The following is a 26268-nucleotide window of genomic DNA, read 5'->3' on the forward strand; positions in this document are numbered from 1 at the left end:
GTCAGACAGAAGTCAATTGTTTTTATTAAAACCACTGCCCTTACTTTTGAAGAGAAGTGAAAAATAAAATACAGGCTATTATGCAGCCTTGTCATTTCTTCTTTTTTCTTGCAATTGAAAGCGGGATCTTAGTGAAAAGCCTGTGTCAATCATCTGTTGATGGGATATCTGTGATGATATATCAGAGGTGAAGACTCACTGGCCTGAATTGCAGAGCTCTATAATTATTTTTATTTTTTTAACTTAAATGTAATATGGCAGACACCACCTCCATCCAGTGTTGCTCAAACATTGAAGGATGATTCATTGTGGCACTGTGTTCTAATGTTGAAAAGCATTATGGTGAATAGCTTGATGGAGGCAATACCAACTAAAGGTCAACTTTTCAAATAGACAGGTTTAGACTTTAGCTCATTTTGGCTCACCACTAACTTAATCAGTAATCTCTGTAGACTTGCTTCTTCTATAATTTGTCTGCCAGAACTGCTGAAAACACAATAGGAACACTTTTTAAAATCTTTTTCTTTCTTTTTTTTTTGTTTGTGAGAATGGCAGAGGTGAAAGAAATTATTTTTTCTCTCTGATGCACTTGTAACTGGACATATTTGCCAAAATGTCTGGATTAAGAAAGAAATTGAAAATCTTTTCAGGATATATTTGATATCTGAAATTAAACATATATGTGCTAAAATAGATTGCTTTAAAATGTGTTGACTAACTGTACTCACGCTGTTTTTCAGGAAGACATTTTTAGGTTTTTTGTTTCTGTTTCTTTTTTTTTAAATGGGAGAAACCCAGAAACCATTGATGAGTGATAAAGTGCAAAACTGAAAGCATCAGCTATTCTGTTAGCCCTCAACAATTTTCACACTTACATGTCAAAAGGCCTGATGCTGGCTGTCACCCATCCTTTGTGCTTCAGCAAATTACTTATTTCAGGAAATGTTTTTTTTCTGTCTGTCTACAGCTGCAATTCACTAAAACTGAGAATTTCTAAAGAAACCACTGAAATATATAAAAGCAGCAATTAGTTTTTAAAAAGGCACCAAATTAAAAGTTTGATACTTAAAATGTGTATTTACTTTTCCTGTAAAGATAAGCAGTGTACTAGCTTTAAAGGACACCAATTATGCCTTTTCTCACTTTTAGGCATAATTTTACAATGGTGGATCCTTAAATTAAACATAGCCAAAATTTTAAATAATTAGCATAAATACAGCATATGGACCATTGACTCTACAGTCAATGATATGGACAGGTAATCTCTGTGAGCAGAAAGCTCAGGTTTAGAGATCTCAAGCACCGGGCCCTGACTGTGAGCACAGTCAGCCTCATGCTTTCAATCTTTATGTTTAGGAGGGCAGCCAATCCTAAGAAAGCTGATTTAAAGGGTAGACTTAAATTAAGAGGAGTTAAATGAGCTTGTTTGAGACAGAGCATATGCTAAGGACAAGTATAACATAAATAAAAGGACTATGTTGATGTTTAAATGATAAAAGACTTCTTTTGGCGTCTAAGAATAAAAGTATGAGATTGGAAGTAATAACATTTTTATAACAATTCGTCTTTAAAGTGCCTACAAGAGTCATTTTTAGTAATAATAATAATGTGAAATGAGACTAAGAAAACAATGGAAGCCATCTCCTTGGAAGTAAATCCAGAATAATGAGCTTAAGATGCTAAAATGATATACACTTGCAAACTAGACCACTTGGTTTTGCATTTGAAAATATATTTTTCACTTTACATATCATAATATAAACACTGATGATTGCAACTTTATATAGTGTGATATATGTGGTATAAAAATAAAGCCCATAAAACTAAAAACTGTTTTTCCACTTGTACCATGTTCATTTCTGTGTGTTGCATGTCAGTGTTTAGTGTAGTTGCTGATTATCAGATTGTGAGAGTTTAAAAAGTTGAAACTAGTAAAATTTCCACCTTTTTCAAAAAAATGTTTTTGCTTTACCTGGATCTTCCTAGAAAACTAATCACTAGCTTCACCTTTGGTGAAAGTCTAGACCAGAGGTTGCCTTGTGGCATGGGTTAGCGTAACCCTACTAATACATATAATTCAATTAAATTTTATTTAAATACAGTGAAACCCCAACTTACGAAATTAATTCGTTCCAGAGGGTCTTTCGTAAGTCAAAATTTTCGTAAGTCGAAGCACCTTTTTCCATCACCTTTTGAGTCAGGCCATGCTGGCTGAAGATGAAGTTCTTGGTGGAGGAAGAGGTGGCTGAGGTTGAAGAAAGCATACGTATGCATGCATACATACGTACATGTAAATGTACATAACATCATGGGATTTAATTAATTTTTTTTTATTTTCTATTTTATCTATTTCGTTAAGCGGGCATTTTGCTGTACCACGGGCAGAAATATTGCCGTTAAGTGCCTTTGTAACTTGAATTTTTCGTTAAATGGGGTCTTCGTAAGCCGGGGTTCCACTGTACTGCCAAATTACAACAACATTTGCCTCAAGATGCTTTATATTGTAAGGTAAACACCCTACAATGACACAAAGAAAACAGGGAAAACACCAACAATCATATGACCCCCTATGAGCAAGCATTTTGGCAACAGTGGGAATGAAAAACTCCCTTTTAATAGGAAGAAATCTCCAGCAGAACCAGACTCGGGGAGGAAGAGAGCCAAATAAAAGACAGCTCAGTAGCTCAATTCAAAGATACAGACTCTTGCAGTTTCTGAATTATTCCTCAAGTATTTTTACTTTCATTGTCCATCAAATGTTGCTCTTTCAGCATATCATTTTACAGTATATGTTGCACATCATTGACTGTAATGGAAGTGGTTATTTCTGTTTGTGCAAGACTGGTATTTGACTGGTACGGTGTATTTGCTCTAAATTGTTTTAACACAATATTTCAAACTGAAGTCTGAGACTTGCTTGATATGCTTTTCAAGCATAAAAATGAAGTAGCGTTTTAAAGTCAAAAGCATCTAAACTTTAAAAAAGAAATCAAGATTGTGTTTTCCACACATTAATTACTTCCTTGAGTGACTCCTCAGACTAAACACACAGAAAGACATGTGTGGTGAACAAATAACAGGGGATGGATGTACAATTTGGGAATTCAGTAGAGCAGAAAAACAACAAATTGTGTTTTCAGACCGAATAGTATTGTATTTTGTTGGTTTAATTGAACAGGAACTGAGCATGGGCCCATCATAAAAGATTATAGTATACAACCAGGCACAGTTGTAGGAAAAAAATGTTTTGGAAATTCATTTTGGAAAAACAAATCCCATCAGTGGGCCATATATATATATATATATATATATATATATATATATATATATATATATATATATGGTAAATGGCCTGTATTTATATAGTGCTTTTACTAGTCCCTAAGGACCCCAAAGCGCTTTACATATCCAGTCATCCACCCATTCACACACACATTCACACACTGGTGATGGCAAGCTACATTGTAGCCACAGCCACCCTGGGGCGCACTGACAGAGGCGAGGCTGCCGGACACTGGCGCCATCAGTATGGCGTTATTTTTGTGCCACTATTCTGAGCGCACGTAAAAAAAAATTGCAGGTGCAAGTGTTGCATTTTGAGGAGAAATTTATTTTGAGCGAAGAACAACTGAATTTGAGTGAACAGAATTCATTGCTGCGTGCAGAAAATGTATTTCAGTGTTTGCTATTATTCACACACACGCACAATAGCAGCCCCCCTCGCTCAGTTTTTGCATTTGCGCTTGCTCGCAATGTGTTGCTTGCGCTCTCAACATTTCTGCCCGTGCGCGCTCAACTCTTTCTCTACACCGTTATATTTGTGCCACAAAACCAGCCAATCACAGACTTGGATGCAAAGAAAATCTGATTGGCTGTTTTGGTCTCCAATCAGCTCGAAATGACGAAATGCAATATCCCAGAATCCATTTAGTTCAAAACTCAAACGAGGCAGTGGCGGAGAAACACGTTGTGGTGGAGTTTGAAACATTACTCTTTCTGGGTCACAAAATAAACTTTTAAGATATTTTCATGCCAGAATGGTGCTGTGTAAACTTCAAATATCTGCTCGATTTATCAAGACATCACATATTTGCATAACTGCTCTAATGTTTTCAGAGATGCCTGTTACCCACCAGCTGACCGGGTGGGCACTCGGGTTAAACATAATATATAAGGCTCAACTGACAAAAAAATCACCGACTACACCACCAGGTATTATAGGAAAACCATAAAGCCTTTGAACTAAAACAAACACTGTTGTGACAGTGACGTACACTGTCTTGTTGGTATGTATGTATGATTTGTATGACCTTAATGTTTTCCTCTCACCACATATCAAAACCGATATCATGAGCAGCATTTACAGCTGTGGCTCTAGCAAACATCAGCTGATACTAGAAAGTAATATTAAAAAACAGCTGATCAAGCTGCTGTTGTTTAGCGCATCCGCTGGTTTCCTCTTTCTGGCGTAAAGTGGGCCATAAACAAACGAGAGATCAGCTGATCATTGATCAGTTTCATGATTGAAGTAGCAACAGGAGAGGGAGGGAGGGAGAATGAGGGGAGAAGAGGCAGCTGTGCAGCAAAGACAGAATAACTTCAGCTTTGTGTCTTTTTTTCATCGTTGCTGAAGTTCGGGACGAATCGCGTTCCTTTTCCCCTCAACACGGATGTATTGTAATTGTTCCAGCCGAGAGTTGATCATGACCAATTGGCTAATCCACCACCTTTCATTGTTTATACCGTTACAAAAACAAACAAACATAAACATGAAAAATCACCATCGGCCCACCGGGCAAATGTCCGTTATGCCCAATGGCCAGTCCAGCTATGCGGTCAGCTGGTGGGTAACAGGCATCTCCGAAAACGTTAGAGCACTTATGCAAATATGTGATGTCTTGATAAATCGAGCAGATATTTGAAGTTTACACAGCACCATTCTGGCATGAAAATATCTTAAAAGTTTATTTTGTGACCCAGAAAGAGTAATATTTCAAACTCCGCCACACCGTGTTTCTCCGCCACTGCCTCGTTTGAGTTTTGGACGAAATGGATTCTGGGAGCTGATTGGAGACCAAAACAGCCAATCAGATTTTTTTTGCATCCAAGTCTGTGATTGGCTGGTTTTTTGGCACAAATATAACGGTGTAGAAAAAGAGTTAAGAGCGCACGGGCAGAAATGTTGAGAGCACAAGCAACACATTGCGAGCAAGCGCAAATGCAAAAACTGAGCGAGAGGGGCTGCTATTGTGCTTGTGTGTGAATAATAGCAAACACTGAAATACATTTTCTGCACGCAGCAATGAATTCTGTTCACTCAAATTCAGCTTTTCTTCGCTCAAAATAAATTTCTCCTCAAAATGCAACACTTGCGCCTGCAATTTTTTTTTTTACTTGTGCTCAGAATAGTGGCACAAAAATAACCCCATACACACCAGGCCCTCTGACCACCACCAGGCGGCAACGGGTGAAGTGTCTTGCTCAAGGACACAACGACCGAGACTGTCCAAGCTGGGGCTCGAACCGGCAACCTTCCAATTACAAGGCGACCTCCCAACTCTTGAGCCACAATCGCGCACGCACGCACGCACACACACACGAAAAAAGTATATGTATATATATGTGTATATATATATATATGTGTGTGTGTGTATATATATTCTTTTTCTTCAGGCACATTAGTCACACACAGCAGTTTAAGTGCACTTGGCAAGAAAAGAGAATAATTTGTAGAGAAATTATTTCAAATCTCCTCACATATCTATGAAAACAACCTCCTCATGCAAACTATGCCAACAGCAAATGCAGCAGAATTGCCTTTCAGTCAGTCATCACAAGCAGAGTTATTTTCTAGCATCAAACTGTGTTTCTCAGGATCTGGTTTTCTTCTTTGAATATTTTGTCAGTTCCCTCTTCCTTGAACTTTTCTGACTTTTCTGCTTTTCACATTTCATTTGTAAAACCACAGTGCAGCTCTTGAGAACATTATTATTGTGAAAAGTTCACATTTGTCTTTTTAAATGTATTTTTCTGCAACTGTTATATCATAAGTCTACATACAATATGAATCCATTCAGGGCTGACCTCTGTGAGATTACTTTCTCTATTCCTCGTTAATCCAGCAATGTCTGATGACTATTTGGGATTCAGTGCTATCTATGTTTACTGTGAGGACGTCTGTGTCCTACCTGATTTATTTTTGGGAACTAACTTCACTGACAAAGAGTTCTTTACATAATGCATTCAAATTTGAGAAGAGAGCAAGAAGAGAGAGTTTGTAGTGGAATTAAAAAGCAGTTGTTGTTTTTTTTTATATAGGACTGCTGCAAGGTTATCAAGCTCACCACAGTTTGTACAAGTAGTGACTTAAGCAGGGAATTACAGTATGTTTTACCTCAGATTAATACATGAAAGCCATGACATGCAAATGGGCTGTTGCTAATGTAAAAGTAGAAAGCCTTTGTCAGCTCATGTAGGTCTATCCTTAAAAATTAATCCTCGATTTTTCAGTGGTTGTTCACTGCCGACAATATTACAATACAAAGCCGTGCAGTTTTCTGCAGAATAAAGGCAGGATAATATTGTGACATTTTGTCCTTTGTTGAGTCTGCATCTCAGTAGTCTTTTTATTTTAAGAAAAAATGGCATACATTAAATAGAAGAGTCATCATGCTGCAAGTTAAATCTGTATTTTTCCCTTATTTTCTCATGCATATAACAATAAATACATTTCAGAGTTAAATGTAGAATTTTTGTAAATGTCTGCAATCAGGGCTCAGTTTATATAAATGAGCAGTCCATCTCAGACATTCATTCATATGTGCAGTTGCTCATTTTGAGCATCAAAACATACTACTCAAAAACTGAAGGGGATACTTAAATAACATCAGATCTTGATGATTGACAATTTAAAAAAAAAAATGAAAATCTTTACGGGCATATACTATGCTACAATCACACTAGGAAAGCAATGGTTGGTGATGTTACTAAAATGATTGTGAGGATGTGCAAAGCACTTGTAATCTCATTGACTTGAAATGGTTCACTGAAAATCAAGAACAGGCTTGTGACCACTCGCAGTCAGTCGCTGTCTTCAAAGTGATCTTGGGTGCATTAAGATGGCAAAAAAATGGGAATAAGACGGGATCAGTCTGCTATCAGTTTGTAGTTGAATTAGGGCATGCTAGCAATTACTTGTAATCTGTTTGTGATAATACAGTAGTTAGGTAGGTAGGTACAGTAAATTGGTGAAAATGGCAAATCTGTTGCTGTGCACATACACACAATTTCAAGTTAACTCTTTACAGTCAGAATCCAAAAGAGCCAGAACCTCTTAGATTTAAATGGGAAATACAGAAATTCCACAAATGGTTGCAGGATGGTGATTTAACACATTTTTGTCTTTCAGTTTTTTTCTCTCCAAAAAGTCAAGATCACTGTACTAAATTATACTATAAACAATGTTGTTATTCTTAACCTCATGGGCTTAATGGTACTGAAAAGTTCATGACCTGAAGGCCACAGTTAGAGGTTAAAGGATTGATGAGTTGGAACTATTTTCTCATTCTGATGACATTATCATTCGTGGGCTAGATACTAATCCTTGCAGCTATGCCAGAGCTGCAGTCGATGATCAACCAGGTGAAGATGCACCATCTGAGGTGCATACTCTAGGAAGTCAACAAGTTTTCCTAGCAGTAATAATATTTGCTGAGAGAAAGAGAAAATGTCTACCTGTTACACCCTTGCATGCAGGGATAACAAAACCAAACCTGCTATTGTTGTGAAATCTTCAAATCAAAGATACAAGACTGAAATCAAAGATACAAGACTGAAATATTGAGACAATCTAAAAAATCTTAAGAGCACCGTATGTCACTGTTCACCTGACAAAGAAAAATGATGAAATTTCCAGAAATGGTTGTATCCTGAGGAAACAAAACAAAATTCAAGTGAAAAGGAATGGAAAAGTGTTTAAAAAGTCCTGGGTTTTGGATTATACCGGCATACCTGAGCAATCCAAAGTAGTCGTGATGACAAATCTGAGACATCTGAAACTACATACAGTAAGTAACATGGTTAATGGCTTGGCTTGGGATGTATGCATGTAGTATGTTGTGCAAGTGGTCATCACAAGAAACAAATTACCTACCTGACTATCGTTATCATTAACTTATCATTGACAGAAAGGCCAATTAGTGTAATTGAAAGCTTCCTGTGAATTTGTTATCATATTTCCTATGAATTCGTATGATTTTCTTAAGTAACTTAAACAGAAACTTAAACCAACTGATTTTACAAAAAAAGGTCTCCACACATTAGACTCAGATATATTGTTATTTTTACATGATTGAACAGTTTCTAAAGAGTGTACAGCTTACAAGATCTGTGTCTTTATAGCACTGTAAGATAAATAAAGTCAGTACAGCGTGCAAATCAAACATGACGGTAAATTTGAAAGTCCAGTTTGTATATTTAGTCGCAAGTTAGAGGAACAATCTTAAAACACAACTCTGACATTTTGTCAGTTTCTAAAGTTGGCAGCAAGCTGTTTTCTGTTTACACATTCAGCACAGATGGATCAACATTAACATACAAACTCTTAGCAGACAGAAAAAAAACTGATGGCACTCAAATCATTAAATCTGTGGGATGTAAAAAACAAAACAAAAAAAAAACAGTGAGCTGAAAGACAGTAAACACCCCGTAGGGCTGAACAGAACTGCAGCGACATAGTGCGAGTCCTAAAAAATATTTATTACTGTCACTTTGGGAAATCAAACCAAATTCACGAAATAAAAGCAAATTCAATTAAATGATCGTTGTCATATTAACAATATGCAACACAATGAATAAAAAAATAGCTGAATAAATATAATAGGTCACATATCACACTTGAAGAAACACTGAAAATACACCAGTGACCATGCGTCACTGGAAATGACGAGTGTTTCTCAATATTATTTGTCTCCAAAAGAGTTCGACGTTTAATAATAGTGTTCACTAAGTTTTAATTTCCACTTATTGTCCATCTGTATTTTTATGTGTTAATTAGCTTGTCATATATCTTCAACATGTTTTCCCTTAGTTTGACACTATATATTGACAAAACAATGAAGATGTTTTCCTTGTTTTCTTTCCCTATCAGCATGACACCTTGTGATGTGAAAAAAGAAAAGAACCTAGTACAAGAGAATTGCTTGGAAGAAACAACTTGTCAGATTTAACAAGCAAGCCAACAGGAGTCATAATAATGGCCTGATCTTTAAATGTAAATTTGATGATGTCATTAGTATAATGACTTTGATTGTAGCGATTTATTACAGCTGGGATTTTTATGCATTCTTCTCTTTGTGATCTGGTCAGCTAAGCCTGCAAATGTTAGAAAGCACAGATAATAAGCACCGAAAATAAAATTAAATAAATGAATAAGAAAAAATGCTGCACTTGTTCATGATGTGGAAAGTCAAGATATCTAAGTGAACATATACTATAGTAAATGATGTTAGATTATTAGGAAAAGAAAGCTGCAGCTTGACTGCCTGACTTGTCTTCTGATGAATTTATGCCATTAAAATCCATAAATCACTTCACTGTTGACAGCCTAGCATGTCTTCTTTACATTTAAAAAAAAAAAAAAGAATAAGAAGAAATAGCCTCTCCCTGCAGTACAAATCTAATTCTTGGTTATTTGTTCATGAAGTGTCCATTCTGTGGTGCTGTGATTTAATCTGATTTATGATGATAGAATCCAGTGTTCACATAGTTCAAATGCAACAAAGACTGTGGTTGTTGATATCTTGACTTTTTGTTGACATTTTCTTTGAAGATTTGTGTTTATCTCACTAACAGCATGTTGCGCATGTCTGTGTTCACTGGAAGGCATCTCACTATAAATAAAAACAGAAAGAGAAAAGTAAGAAACGGTGGCTCAGTTATTGTGACAGAGACCGACTGCGTGGCTGTGGTTGGCCTGACACCACAGCAGCTATTTGTCACTATTAGTTTCCATTAATTTAAGTGAAGACATTGTTAGGATAGCACTGCGGTGGTCCTCTGCTGTGGCAGGTGAGAAACTGCAAAGAGATGCTCGCCTTGAATGCTTGTCAGTAATCTAAACCCATCCATTTTGGTAAATGCCCAGAATGACCAATAATGGAGCCTGTTTGAGTGAAATGGACAAGTGGGTCATCACACATAAATGGTTGAAGTGATGAAATGCTCTCATGACTGCAGCCAAGACACACACATCCTGCAGCATATCTACCACAAACTAAAGGATGATCTGAAGCATTAAGACAGTTAAAGTGTTATTTTTATCCATGCTAAACATCTCTTTTAGGATCAAAAATGGAATGCTCGTAATGAATATTTCCTCCACCGAATCGCTGTTGGTCTTTGTGATTTGTTTAGTGATTTATATAGCTCAAGTGTTGTGGTCATGGATAGCTGTTTTCCTTAGCCGGAGGAAAAATAGATAGTAAGAAAAAAGCTACACGGAGGAATAACTGCAAAAGAAAAGTAGTGAATATAAGAGTGTGGGTGACGCAGATGCACAGGTTGTTACAGAAATAATCCTCTCTTTTAAGCATACTGCTTTTGGTGACAAATCAATTCACAGAACATTTGGATAAAGTGAGGGGTTTTTTGGCATTTCATTAAATGCATGAAAAATGCATAAAAATATCCCTGCATGGCATATTTCCAGGGACCACTGCAATAAAAAAAAGCTGTAGATGTGTCAGTCTGTCTGACTGATTCAAAATATTTGCACAAATTCAAAAGGTATGAAATTTAATGTTTTCAGGGTAGTGTTTTATTGGACCAATGGATTTCCCCGAAAGGGTATGTGCAATACCTGTGAAACCAACATTTTGCAAAAAAAATTAAAAATAAAGAAATGCGCTATAGAGACAGTTGGCAAGCTGAAAAAAATGGGACATGGTTTGAATTCACTGATACCATTAGTGGAAAGGGTAATTAAAAAAACAGTGCAATGTTGTTCTGAGTGAGTAGCAATATTTCTGCTGCAACAGGAGTGATCTCTTCCAGGATTAGAATCGAATACGTAGGCTATGAGCGATAACTAAATGGTGTGATGATGATTTACATGCTGTGCCCTTGCTAATCACTAGATCTTCAACACCTTTGTGCCAGAGAACGTCCTCACCCCCATCATCAAAACACCAGATGGTGGAAGAATGAACAATCAATGTCAAAATGCACTGATGGTCTGCTAGTGGCATGCTTTGGCTCAATATCTAATTAAAGTGTTTAATATTGACTTTTCCTTTCCTTTCTGTTTCCCTTACACGTTGATGTGGGATGTATAAAATGATGATGCACAGGGGAGACTCACAAGTAAAAACAGCTCTGCTTGGTTGTGTTTTTACAGGATTGAGTTATCCTGCTGCCTTATTTCTGTTTTTATACTCAAAAGTTTTATGAACACTTATTTAAGAAGTACCAATACAAGTACATATATGTGCTCCAAGTTGTGCTGTAAAAGAAAAAAATTAATTAAATTAGGAAAAGACAGCATATCAGTGCTGATCATTGGCTGATGCTGTTATCCCTTTTGGAGCTTCTTTATATACCATTCCCTGCAGGTTTTTTGCTGACAACATTTTAAATCTTTGCATGTCTGAGGACTGAGCCAGGATTTGTCTGACCTTCTCAAACTTAATGAGGTTCACTGACAGGTGAGGAAGGAGGAGACAGTTTCATCCAACACAGGGACTCTGTCTCAGACTTCAAAACTTTTTTAGACAGCTAAATGGGGACAGGTTTAGCTGCCCCCTCATTAGGCTGGGCATTAGAGCAGAAGACCACCAAATGGCAGGAGTCTAGGCTATAGACTTTTAAAAAGTGCACACACTTTAACGTAAATGGTAAAAATGGTAAATGGCCTGTATTTGTTTAGCGCTTTACACAACCAGTCATTCACACACTGGTGATGGCAAGCTACATTGCAGCCACAGCCACCCTGGGGCGCACTGACAGAGGCGAGGCTGCCGGACACTGGCGCCACCGGGCCCTCTGACCACCACCAGTAGGCAACGGGTGAAGTGTCTTGCCCAAAGACACAAATACCGAGACTGTCCAAGCCGGGGCTCGAACCGGCAACCTTCCGCTTACAAGGCAAACTCCCAACTCTTGAGCCACGATCGCCCGTAATTAAATATATGTAGGTGTAGTAAAAATAAGACTCATTCGGCATTCTAGTACTCTCATTTTTACTAGTTTGGAGAGCAACTTGTGACAGTTAAAAAATAACACACACTGCTTTTGCAGTTGTTTAAGTAGTTATGACCCGCTCACTCTTTCTGGCTTCTAAATATTGTGTTTCTGTGTACGATAAACAGTGTAAAGTATGTGCAAAGCAATCCTCTGGCAGTGTCCCTGCTGTCTGTAGAGCTGCAGGAAGCTCAGAAACAATCGTTCAGACAAACATGGCACTCTGAGGCGCTCTAAATTCCACCCAAGAAATCCTGTTGGAGAAGCCCAGGAAAACTCACTTGAGTGGCATAAAACACATGTCAGCATCCTCTTTCTCTGTTGCCTTTGCAAGGACTCAAAGTGTATTTTTTTTTTCCTTTTGTAGGTTCTCTAACTCTGCTTTGTCTAATGGGTAAAGAACATACTTCCTATAATATTTCAGCGTTTTATTACAGAGACCGGATAGGCCAACATAACCACAACCTTCACAACATGCCTGCAGCGGTGGAAAAACACAGCATTCAAAAAAAGCCTTTTGTGCCAGTGTTTTGTGCTGTCATACTAACCAGCATGGCCGGACCTAACATGGCAGAAAACAAATCAGAGCTGCAAAGCTGTCCCGTCGCATAAATGTCCTTTGTATGCATTACAATGAACAAACATTACCTTGTTCATTTCGAGGTCCAGGCTTTCAGCATAACTTAAACAGACTTAAGAACATTTATACCTGTCCAAGTGAAGTCTAGAACAAAAAAGTTTGAAGAAGAATAGCACACACAGTAAGCTTTATTGTTAACAAGCAGTACACAAAAACCTGTTTTGTCCATGAATGAGCGTTATTTAATTTTCAGTGGGAATTATTTAAAAGTGTGTAAAGTGCTGGTAGACTCTCACGCTACCTTACCTGACAGAGTTTGTTTTTGGTTTTCAGATGTTGCAATTTTTTGCACAGTAACGTGTAATCTCAGTGTTCGTTCTGCCTGGTAGCAACAGTGTTCAGGTAAAAGTGAAACTGTATATTTCAATACATTTAGATAAACTTTTTTTATTGACTATTAAAATATGGAAATTCATGACAATGTTCATGCTGTCATATACTTTGCATACATTTTAAACCTATCCTCTGAATCAACAAATAGTATGGGTGAGCAGAACTTTCAATTATTAATTGCAAGATAATTTCTCCTGTCCCACAAAAATGCAAAGAATATTTTCCTGGTCAGAGCCGTTAGTAAGTGAAAATGATGTTACTTTAATAAACTCTAAAAGACAGTTTGTTTCTCACTGAATAGCCACCGCGCTTTATTCAGCAACATACAACATTTAATTTCATATTAATTTCACGTTTGCTATTACGTTATATTCAAACCACTCAATTAAGTACGGTACTGGCTGATCATTGATGTTTTAATCATATGTTTGCGTGTCTGAGATTTCTCTGACATATTATTTTACATCTCTATATTTGTTTTTCTAGGCGGTGTGTGCATCTCCCAGTCTGTCAAAATTCCCCGGGAGCCCAAGCAAGGAGAGTTCGACAAGGTCATCCGGCGACTCCGAGAAAATCCAAATGCCAGAGTCGTCATACTTTTTGCCAATGAAGATGATATCAGGTATAACCTGGTAATAGATTAACACTTCTTTTGAAGATTAGGAAAACATGACTACAGCAGACAGCATGCAAACATGTAGGAACACAGCCGTTTCAGTGCGGGTCTGCCAGACTACTGTGTAATGAATTGCACAACAAAATCAAAATGGAGCTGGTTGGGATGCTGACCTTATCTGTGGCAACATCTGTTTCCTCACCTTCGCAGGCGGCTGCTCCATGCAGCAAAAAAGGCCAACCAGACAGGTCATTTTATCTGGGTGGGTTCAGACAGCTGGGGCTCAAAGATCTCTCCGGTTGTGCAGCAGGAGGAGATGGCAGAGGGAGCAGTCACCATCTTGCCCAAGCGTCAGTCCATCAGAGGTACAGAGATGCACATTATGCAAGCATCTGATCTCCCTGCCTTCTAAAATCATGTGCACATATCAGTGATTTATTATTTCAATGCAACTAAAACAAAACGATTTATCTTTTACTCTTTCAGAAGACTACGTTATTTGTAATGACTTCAACACTCATTTAATCATCAAAGATGTAAAAAAGTTCAGTCAAATAAAAAGCAAAAAAGAAGCAACGTGAATGTGCACACGATATTGAATTATTGCTGTCATATACTCTAGAGCACATGACAGCTACGGTTCTCATACAGCGTTGCTTACACTGAGAATGACTGCATCACTGACAATGAACCGACTGATCTGTTTAGGGTTTGATCGTTACTTCATCAGTCGAACGCTGGAAAACAACAGAAGGAATATATGGTTTGCTGAGTTCTGGGAGAACAACTTCAACTGCAAACTCAGCCGTCATGCGGTGAAGAAAGGGTCCGGGCTCAAGAAGTGCACAAGTAAGATATTCTCCTGTTGAGAAAAAGCTATTCTGTGTTCTTTTTGTTTAAACTTTTACCCAACATGAAAACATTCCTCTTTTGATGTATCACGAGGGAGGTGACACATTTGGCTCATGGGGAAAGTGTTTTGACAGCATTGCCCACCTATTAAAAGTAGAACCGCTATACATTCAGTCTTCAAAATCACAGTTCATCTCACAGCTCATTTCATTGCTGCTCTATATTTCTGCTGAGTCTAGTGTGTTTATCCACACAGCTATAACAAGTGAATGGTTTAGCTCGGCTGCATGCTTAAAGCTTCGGGCTTAATGCCATACTTTATACAGCTGTAGATAGCACAATCTCTCTTGGTGGGAAAAGTCACTGCATATTTTATCATGATTTAAACCTCTATTAAGTAGTAAAACATATAACAAAATTGAAATTTTGCTTACAGTCACCCCACTTCTGCCCTATCTTGAAAACTGCAACAGGGTAAAAACTAAACCATACTAAGTTAAATGAACCCCCCCTCCCCAAAGAAAAATCCAAAACCAATGTTTTAGACAATGCAGTAGTTATAAGCTGATTAATTTAATATAGGATTTATAGCATATCTGGTGATCAGCTCTTATTAGCATTCAAGCCTTGTTACTGCATTACCTTTTCTAACTGCTAAATACTCCATTATGCTCAACAGCTAGTCACCAACCGTGTCTGATGCACGCAGCTCACTGTTGATTTTAAAGGTTTTTTTTCACTAAAAGCAGCTACTTGGTATGGCTGCAAAAAAGTTGAGAGAGCAATAAGAGTGCAACAAAACATTGAAATTGTTGGCTAGACACCTAAACGATGATCTAAAGTTGCTTATAAAGCTCTGCAAAGCTGAATGGAGGAGTATATTCAGGCTATAATTCTCTACAGGCTCAGAGAAAACACTTTTACGTTCTACGTTGTTCCACATTCGATATTTCTCGCTGTTTTTTCTTTTTCTTTTCAAAGAAAACAAACTTGCACTGTTTTAAACCCTAAATAATATTAATTACAGCATCTTTAAAAGTAATAGATTTATTTTGGAAAATCAAAAAGCAAAAGAAACAAAGGTGATAATTAGATTCACTTTTGGAACCCAGTTTATTTCTAGTGCCAGTCCCAAGCCCCAGGTAAATGGGGAAGGTTACATGAGAAAGGGTATCAGGTGTTAAAATCAAACAAGCAGATTATTGAGGTTTCCACATGCGATTTCTATACCAGATCAGTCAGGGCTCGAGTTAACAATAATTGCCTCTAGTGCTGTTGCCTAACAGGGTGTCAGTGGAAACGGTGTTACTGTTGGCTGAAGACAAAGAAAGGGGGAAGGTGTGTTTGGAGGTAGCAAGAGAGAAGGGATGGTCTAAGTGTGGAGGTGAGAGCAGGGACTCTGTAGTCTGGTAAAGGGAAAGAGCTAGTTCATGTGCTGGAGAGAAGGAAGGTATATTGTTTGTGCAAGAGACCAGGTGTAAGGGAAGCAAGGACAGAAGCACTGGAGGTGATTGGTAATGAGGTTATTGGATGAGACTTCAGTGGACATGTAGGTGAAGGGAACAGAGGTGATGAGGAGGTGTTAGGTATGTATAGTGTTAAGGAGAGAAATGCAAAAGGACAGATGGTTGTGGATTTTGCAAAAAGGATGGAAATGACTATGGTGAACATGAAGAAGGAACACAAAGGGATGAATAAGAATGCAAGGACGTACACATAGGTGCTCTACATCTTATACAGAAAAAGCAATCTGAAACACGAGTGGAAACAAGAAGTGGAAGTGAGTGAAGACATAGGCAAGGATTAAATGGTAGAAATGTTGCACAGACACTGCCATGAGGGCATTTGTCCTATTCTCTGGACAGAGTAAAGAAGACAGAGTGACGCGATGGTGGTCACATTCATAAATGTTAATGCAGGAAAGTATTTAAAGGAGGAGATTAGCAAAGAAAACATGGAAAGTAGTCGGGCTGATGAAGAAAGCTGACAGGACTACTGTGAGAGTTTTTAACCAGATTGTTTAACAAAATCTTGGACAGTGAGAGGATGCCTGAGCAATATTAGGAAGTTTACTGGTGCTTTTCAGGAACAAGGGTGATGTGCAGAGCTGTAGTAACTACAGAGAGATAAAGTTGGCGAGCCAGATGATGAAGATATGGAAAAGAGCTGCGGAAGTTAGGTTAAGACAGTGGTTCTTAACCTTGTTGGAGGTACTGAACCCCACCAGTTTCATATGTGCAGTCCCTGAACCCCCCTTTAGTGAAAAATAAAATATGATTTTTTTTTCAAATTCAAGACATTGATATGTTTTTTACTGGTGCACAAAATGAGCCGTGCATGTCAAGGTGGAGGCTCTGCCGAACCCCTGAGACTGACTCACCGAACCCCTAGGGTTCAATCGAACCCAGGTTAAGAACCACTGGGTTAAGAAGATAGGTGATAGGTGCAAACAGCAGTATGGCTTCATGTGGAGAAAAGAGCACAGTTCCAGTGTTTGGCTTAGAGTGTTGATGGAGGAGTGTAGCGAAGGTCAGAAGGAGTTTCATAATGTTTTTGTGGTCTAGAGAAAGCACAGTGGTATACTACATGAGAAAGCCAGAAATGGCAACGAAGTATGTGAGGATGGTGCAGGACATGTTGGTTTTGAGCTCCTTTTTTTGCAGTGGTGATGGGCAGTTTGACAGATGAGGTCAGGCACACGTCTCTGTGGAGGAGGATGCTCACAGGCAATGCTGTGATCTGTAGTGAGAGCATGGAGCAGGTGGAAGAGAGCCTGGAGAGGTGGAGGTATGCTTTGGAGACAAGAGAAATGAAAGCAGAAGCAAGGCAGAATACATTTGTGTAAATGATAGATGTAACAGGGAGTCTACATGGAGCACAGGAAGTGAAAATGGACAAGTATGCAACTATCAACTATCCAAGAGAGAGGAAGAAGACACTACAGGTTTGGTGGACACAAGTGTCAGGAGTGATTTGTGACAGTAGGATAGCAGTAAGGGTTGAAAGGGAAGTTTTGCAAGATGGCGAAACCTCTTATGATATATGGTTTGTAGACGGTGACACTAATGGGGCCATCGTAGCCCAGCACCAGTGTGTGAATGTGTGTGTGAATGGGTGGATGACAGGTTGTGTAAAGCGCTTTGGGGTCCTTAGGGACTAGAAAAGCGCTATACAAATACAGGCCATTTACCAGGCCATTTAATGGAAAGATAGGAGGCCGAGCTGGAGGTGGAGGTGAGTTCAAGATGTTAAGATTTTTGTTGGAAGTACCCAGAATGAGTATATCAGAAGAGAGACAGTGGATATACCAGACAAAGGATGTTAAAAATTGAGCTGCCAGGGATGAGTAAAAGTGGGATATCGCAGAAAAGATTCATGGAAGTCATGAAGGAGGATATGCAGAGGGTTAGTGTGACAGAAGGCAAGGATTTGCTGTGGTGACCCACAAAAGGAACAGGTGAAAAAAAAGAAGAAGAATTAGGTGTGTTATTGGTGGGGAAAAACTCAAGTAAGAGTTGCTGTATGCAGCCCAGCAAGCAAGAACACTGCCAAGAAACTTTCTAACATTGCTCTCGACTGTCAGGTCTTAGTGATCCCTTGAGAATCTCCCAAGTTTGAAAATTGCCACGTATAGCCTCAACCCTCGAGTGGCATCAATTAATAGAAATATTTCTCCCTAAAGTATGCACAGTAGCAAAATGACTAATTAATAACTACAGCATAACACTGCAGTCTGCTGGAAAATGTAACAATACAACAGAGAAGAAACTAGAGACACAAATTAGATTTGTATGATAATGACCATCATTACAGCCAAACACTGCAGAATTGTTGCAGATTACATGCAGTAATAATCCATATCCTCTTAATTACAGGTAGCTAGTATTGCCATTAAAGGCAGATCATCACAACTGGACTGTTAGGATCAGTTGTTCAGAAGAGTCCAAGTGATGACTCAATGGCTTTACAACAGCCTAAAAAAAATTAACACTCAAATGCCCAGATTTGAATTATTTAATCTGATGATAAATTTACGCTTACAAATTGGTTGCATATTCTCTTTATTCTTAAAATGTGACAGTATTGTGCTTTAGAGGATCATGGAAAGCTGGATATCATAGAGCTCTGTGTCATTCTTTTGGTAATAAAAAGAAAGTTGAATTTGATTGAATTATTGTAATTTCATATAGCCCCCACTTGCCTCTGAAATAAACATATACTGAATCGAGACAGCTCACCGTGAGGACACAAAATATACAGCAGATAAAGAAGTCATAAAAAGAATCACATTATGCTTCATAACATAGTTGGGAATTAGGAATAACTTTGGGGGCATACAGCATTGACAGAAAAATAAATCAGCACACAATTAGAGAACACAACGTTTAAAAAATCCATCTCTTGAATTTACAGTTAAGAATGAGCAATTTGTCTTTAGGCAGAAACCATGCAAACTCCAAGAAATCAAAGGAAATAAAAGTAACAATCTAGTTGCTGTACGGTGAAAGCACTAACCACCGAGCCACCACTCTGCCCTGGAGCCAGATGTGTATATCCCCAATCTACATACACCAGTTTCCACACATACACTACTATTTATAAACAAGACTGTGTCGTGACAGCGTGCGTACAATACGTCCACACTGGCTTTACATGGCGGTAATCCACACATCAGTGGCTGGGCTGAGTTTCACATGCTGCAGCATTATGACTAAGAGAAAGAAAAACATCAAAGACAGATTCTGGGCAGAATTTGGAGTCGGCGCATTGCACAGTTTCACATGTACAGTAACATTTATGAATGTGAGCGCAGTCTGTTTTCATTCATTTTCTGAAATAGTGACCTTTAGTTATCTGACTGGCAAAGTTTACTTTGCTTTTATTTCTTATTTCGTCAGCCCTTCAGTTAATGCTAATTCAAAATGTATAGATGTAGATGGCTTTTAATGTAAAAAAAAATAAAAACAAAAAACCCATGAAGTGCCTCGTTAGGTTGACAGCACTCATCGGGACTGCAGCAGCAGGAAAAAAACAAAACAAAATACAGTACACTGCTTGAATGGGTGGCGGAAAATAGGAGTACGTGATTCTCTTACTAATTTGTGTTGAAAATGCATGCTATCTTCACTCAGTTCAGCTGTTGTGAGGCCACAGGTAACATTACACTCTTCATTGTCTTTATTCTTTTCATTTTTTTATATTTAGTTCTTATGAGGAACCAGCTTTACTTTTTCTTCTGGCAATTTTTGGTTGCAAAACACAAACAAACTGATTTTGTTGCAGGGAGGGGGGGAATCCCTCATAGTGCAGTTCAGTAGTGCCATAAATCACAAAATGCTCCAAACCAGCCAGCTTCGTGGAGGTGGGATTTATAGCATGACTAAATTAGATTTTTAAGCTGGTTGTACGTTGTCTTACAATGCTATATGCATCGGTCACAGCTGTGCATTACCCTACGATATAACATGAATAATATAGACTCATTTTATTTATTCATTTATTTTTAAAAGATTTCCAAAGATTTTACCATGCTATTTATTGCATGGTAAAATTTGAAGTGACTGTAATAGACTACTCAGTCAAGAGGACTTTATGGCAGTGCAAAATTTACAGCGTACTTTTCTAAATGTGATGAAGAACTCTGATTTGTCAGGTAGTTAACTGCCAGAGCAGACATTCCCATTTAGATATATTACCTCTAAACAGTTTCTCAATTAACTCTCTGAAAAATATACTTGATATGAGAGCCCAGCTGATATAGGATTCTCAAGACTGATATCGATATTAAGCAATTTAAAAATCCCATTATATTACTCCATATTTTTTCATGTGAAGCTATTTAAGTCATTACTACGATAATATAACAGAGCAGTTTTATAAATAAACTTATCGTCACAAGTCCTAGGTTAATTAATTATGCTCTACTCAGCTGGTTGTTGTGTTTGTGGCCACACCTTTTGGCAACAGGGAAGTTGCAGAATGCCCCCTGGTGGACAAACTATGTAACGCAACACTCAGGACATGGTTGAAGGGTGTTTCTCCCATCTCGTCTTCACATCATTTATCGGTTGGTATAAATGGCAACACAAATATACTGACAAATAATAATATTTGTTTTGTAATATAGCAGTTGGACTCTACCTGATATACTACTAAATCGCTATACATTACTTTGTATAGCAAATGTTGAATTGACTTATTTTGAATCTTTTACCTTAATGTTTCCAAATTTCCTTCAACCACCGACAGTGGAGGTACAGTAAAACGTGCTTTTCTTCCTTTGTTGAGCATAACAAGTCATAACAACTACACCAAAGCAAAGCAATTCTGACGTACGGTGTAAATGGGCATGTTGACATGCAATTATGCGTGATTGTGGATGATCATCCCACTTACCTCTGCTGTACTAATGTGTATAATAACATGTAATGATAAAAGACAAGGACCCCTGTGCTGAGACTCTAGAGAATCTTAATGTTTATTTATTTGTAGATAAAGGGCAGCGTTGGTAAAACAATAAATAACTGAAACAGCTCTGGTGAAACAGTACAAACAAAATACACCAGAGACATACTTTTACTCAAGGGGTGAGCTGCAGAACCAACAGCTGGTGCTGTGTTCACAGGCAATAAAACCCAACACAGAGTATTCTAAAGAGATAACACAGAGGGTTACATTCAGGGCATCACTCAGGTGGATAAGATAGTACTGATGGATCAATTTGTCTACTGATTGGCTACACTGACCTGCCCACCCCCCCAAGAGGAAATGTTGCCAAGAACAAAAAAACTAGATAGCTCCAGTGACCCTTTGGGAGTCTGCAGTCTGATCAACACCATGGCCAACACTCTTACCATGTTTTCATTTCCTTATATAAGTGAGATGGAAAACACGGCACATTGTTTATGTTTGGGCTCAAATGTATTTCCATTTATTCTTCTTTGTGTCTTGAAATATCTGTAGTAGTTTTATACTGAATGTTGAATACCAATCTAGATTGATATTAACACATGGGTCTGGGGGAAGATTTACAATTTATGTTTTGAATTCGTGTTTTGTGGTAAAAATTGCAAATAAACAAACCACCCTGTTTCCTCCCTCCCAAGTTATAGAAGATAAGCCAGTTGGTAATCTAAATATTTCTTAATGTCACAAAATCCTGTGCAGACCAAAACAGAACAAAATGTCAAACTGTTTATTAATACTGTCTGACTTTCCAGCTCTGTCTGTGGCACTCCTGGTCCTTTTGTTTCTTGTAGATGATGCAGACCTTTAAAACTCGTCAGGTCGCATTGTTTTTGTTTTGTTTTTTGAAAAAAAGGCCAAATCATTTCCTAAAATAGCTGGGTACTGCATTTTTGAGCAATTACAGCAACAGAGTTTATTATAATGAAGCAAGCGAGCATTAATGTGGCTTATTTTGTTGGGTTATTTTCTGCAACCAAAACAGGCTTAATACACCTTGGTACTTATTTGGCAGGTCTCTGGAAATCTATTCTCTAACACAATTTTAACAAAGATATTCCTTAACTTTACATTCTGATAAAGGTTATGAGTACTGGTCCAAAATTTCCCTAATGTGATCCTTCATGCATTATCAGAAGGAACCGCTCTGATCAGGATAGAAATTTTCATCAAAGTAAAGGTGATCACTCAGCCCTGTACTTATTTGCAGTGACCCTTGCAGTGACCTCTCACTCTCTCAGACACACACACACTATAACAAAGTTACTGAATTCATCACTGTAGAGATCAAGGTTAGTTTAGTTTTTGATCAGAGATATCAAAGCTCTGTTTTATGTTATGGGATTTGCTGAATTTATAAATCTATAGAGAATCTCCAGTTTAATCCTTAAAAATAAAGATGCTCTGCTTCAAAATGTAAATGTGTGTCTTATCTGCAAGATGGATTCAATCAATGAAACCAAAACTATAAATGGGGAAAACTGTTATAAGAGGAAGTGTTCCACAATGAGACAAGGAAAAAGAGCAAACGAAGCAAGCATATAATGACTGTTATCTACCAATAAAACGTTAAAACCAATGATGATCTTTAATGATTATTTGTACTTTCAATGATTATGCACTTTAAATATTTTTAGCCTTCAGTTGCTGCAGAAGCTAAATTAATAGCTCTGAAAATACCCACATTGACATCGTTAAATTTATCTCTATACTAGGAGTGAGTGTTGTATAGGCACCTGCATCTCACACTAAGTAGCTGTTCTTCTATCACTTGTCTCGCTCATTACAGACATTTTAGTATTAAACTTTCCTATCAGCTCTGCTTCACAGGGAGTGAGAGTCTCACAGAATTTGTTTGAGGTTAAAGTATGACACTTGAGCTGCCTCTTCACTGGTGGGGAGCTTTACAGTGTCCCTGTGGCAGCTGTGCAAAAACCACATGGGGCATGCTGCAGAATTATCAGTGTCCTGAGAGGGTTAGACTGCTTAGTGTGATCAAAGGATAAGGAGGGCATGAGTGACTGAAGAAAAAAAGTGAGACTTGTCTTTTATCTGGGAATGAAGGAGATGTAAAACTGATATTGATTAATGTTGAGAGGAGAGGGGAGGCAGAGCAGGGACCCATTTCGCTGGCTGTGTGTTTCGCCTCTGTATTAACGATGTGAGCAGAACAGCACAGAGAAAGTAATGCAGATAAACTGAGCATGTGCTCTCACATCCAACCATCTATTTTTATACTGCTCACTCTTAACACACTTTCCATAGTTACTAGGGGGGGGGGGGGTCAGCCTTCTCTGGGTAAGAAATGGGGAATATATTGGACAGCTTGCAAGTTTATTACAGAAAGGATTTTGTAAAAAGTAATTGAATTCATTGTGGAAATAGATTAAATTATTTTAGGAAGCAGAAAATCTCTGATCAGTGGTGTGATGGAGAGTTTAAATAGTTTAAAATTTAAAGCCTACCCTTGAGTTGATTCCAAGCGTGAGAACATGAAAAAGACAATACAACTAATACAACTATTAACCAGTAAATAGCGATTACATTTAATTAGTTAGAAATTTGACTGGGTTAGGTTTTGAAATCTGTTTGCTAATGTGATGTAACCAAATAGGTTATTTACATATACACTAATTGGCCACTTTAATAGGTGCACCTGAGTTGGACTCCACTTCAGCCTAATCCAGGCCAACCCCAATCCAGTTGGACTGGGTTTGCCTCGAGAACTGCCCTAATTCTTCATATTCAACAAGGTGACAGAAAACATTGCTCTGAGATTCTGGTCCATATTGATATAATAGCATCACACAGTTGCTCCAGATTTGTCAACTGCACAACCATCCAGCAAATCTTTGTTTCACCACATCCCAATGCAGCTCACTATTAGATTAGATCTAGAGACTCTGGAGGCATTTTGAGGACAGTGGATTCTTTGTCATGTTCAAGAGACCCGTTTGAGATGAGCTTTGTGACATGGAACATTATCCAACTGCAAGCAGCCATCAGAAGATGGGTAGACTGTGGTCAAAAAGGGATAAACACAGACAATATTCAGGAAGGCTGTGGGGTTTAAACATTGTTCAGTTGGTTCTGAGGGGCTCAAAAGGTACCATTTGTTGGTTACACTGTTGTTTATTACATTGTTGTGACTTATCAATGGCTTTGTGGGTGATAAAACCAGCTGTGACATGTTTATTGAACATTAATACAGTATAGTTGTAAAATTATTTTTTTTAAATCAGTGTTAATATTGAAATTACATTTGCTTGAAGTTGCATTTTAATTATTTGCTTCAATAACCAATTTTTACATTGACAATCTAGTACCACAAAATGTAAAATTGTTTCTTTTTTGAGTATTAATCCAATAACAGTTTTTTTAATGTGATATATTTGTTATCATTTGATATTTTTTAATATAGTTTAAATTACTATTTCTGTTTGACTGAAAACATACACACAACAGCATATTTTTAGTCCTGCATGAATTGAGACTTTAGCTCTGCAATCACGTATAGGAAAATTCACAGAAAATGTGAAATGAAGGCGCGTGACACATGTCAGCAGCGTCACATTAACTTAAAAGATGGTCCGATTGCCTCAGTGGATTGGATGGCCTGCAGCCGGTCGTAAGCTGAAAAATAGGTCAAAGGTTTTGTGCCCACACTGTCTGTCACATAATGTCTTGTGTTTCACCTCAGTGGAAGACACCCACACTCAGCTTCTGCTTTGCTTAATCTAAAAGGATTTTTCTGAAAGCAAAACGCCAGCTTGGAAAAGTTGTGCGAGAGTGCCAAAATGCCAATGAGGAGTTAGCTACAAAGAGAGACAGAAGGAAAAAGGGAAACTGTCTTATGGAGAAGAGACAATACAAAGTTAGTGTGGGTGGCCTGCCAAGACTGAGAGAGAAATAACGCTCTCACACCCACTCTGGCTCACAGGATTCCCCACGGCATAAGCACGGCGGCCAAACTGTGACAATCTCTGTCCAATCAAGGCCCTGTGGCCCTTAATTACTGAGCCGTAACCTCCAACAATAATTCATGCATTTTCAAAAGCTCATGAGATAATCTGAGACTTAAAACCCCTCTGGTCTGCAGTGAGGAGCTGGAGATCTAGCAAATGAAAGATGGCTAACAGAAGGAGACCTTTGCTGATTTGGAGGCTATCTCTCTCTTAGATTGAAGTAGCTGCCGAAAATAGCTTGCACCTCAAGAGGATAGTTGTTGCATGATAATGTTTAGGAAAAAGTTTACTTGTGAAAGCTGTATATCGGCATGTCCAAAAATATCAGATAACCACATAGTCACAAAAAACAGTTCTAGCCTGTATATTGTTGAGGTTTGTTAAGGTGGCTTTTAATATTGATATTGCTCATTTGTAGTTCATTAGTTCACATTGGTTCTGACAGTATAATGTCTTTCTTGTTATTAATTGAACAATTATATGAAGGGGAGGCACCAACTGTGGAATTTTCAACCAATGGCAATGTTTTATATAAAAACATTGTTATTTTTCATGTTTAAGAAACTCAGTAGAAAAACTAACTGAAATTTGTACAACAAGTTAAAGTCACAATTTTGAGGTGACTTTAACAAAGATTAAGAGGTGTTTAGTATAATGCAGGTCTGTCCATTTTTGTTTTTGAAAATCATTCACTGCGTTACAGTAAACTCTACTTTTAAATAGAGTCAGGTTTTGGCATGGCTTAGGTTTTGATTTAGTTACTCTCTGCCCTGTGGCAAAATTGGTTTAACTTACTTTTTGTCATGTTTAAAAAGACTCTAGTTTACTAATGCATTAACCTAGAATTTAACCAAATTACCTACTGAAATATACTAAAATATGGAAGTAAGTTAAGAAGCTCTATAGCATCAAGTATTTTTTTCAACCAACAGTATGGCAATTATTGTGTGAGTATCAGCAGCTCATTCCCTGCTGTGTGCTTATTAACTTGCAAAGCCTAATTGAATTCTATGCAGCTCTATCATTAGCTTATCCCTAGTAATTAGTCTAGTGTAAATCTTAATTGAACACACCTGCTTTTAATAATGGCTAATGCACATACAGGATATTTACATAGAAACAGCTTTAAGACTTCAGGCATGTGAGCAGACAGCCGAAGT

At 37.9% G+C, this 26268-nt stretch overlaps 1 protein-coding gene across 1 annotated transcript in view; it reads left to right on the forward strand.

The window, feature by feature from the left end:
- Nucleotides 1–26268, forward strand: part of LOC102793018 (metabotropic glutamate receptor 4-like) — a 183435-nt gene that overhangs the window by 123308 nt on the left and 33859 nt on the right. The window contains exons 4-6 of the mRNA XM_006782858.2: nucleotides 13697–13832; nucleotides 14037–14191; nucleotides 14535–14675. Of these exons, the coding sequence (XP_006782921.1) occupies nucleotides 13697–13832; nucleotides 14037–14191; nucleotides 14535–14675 (432 nt within the window). The remainder of the gene's footprint in view (nucleotides 1–13696; nucleotides 13833–14036; nucleotides 14192–14534; nucleotides 14676–26268) is intronic.

This window comes from Neolamprologus brichardi, chromosome 5 (assembly GCF_056152115.1).
Source record: "Neolamprologus brichardi isolate AB-2024 chromosome 5, ASM5615211v1, whole genome shotgun sequence".
Taxonomy (NCBI): Eukaryota; Metazoa; Chordata; class Actinopteri; order Cichliformes; family Cichlidae; genus Neolamprologus; species Neolamprologus brichardi.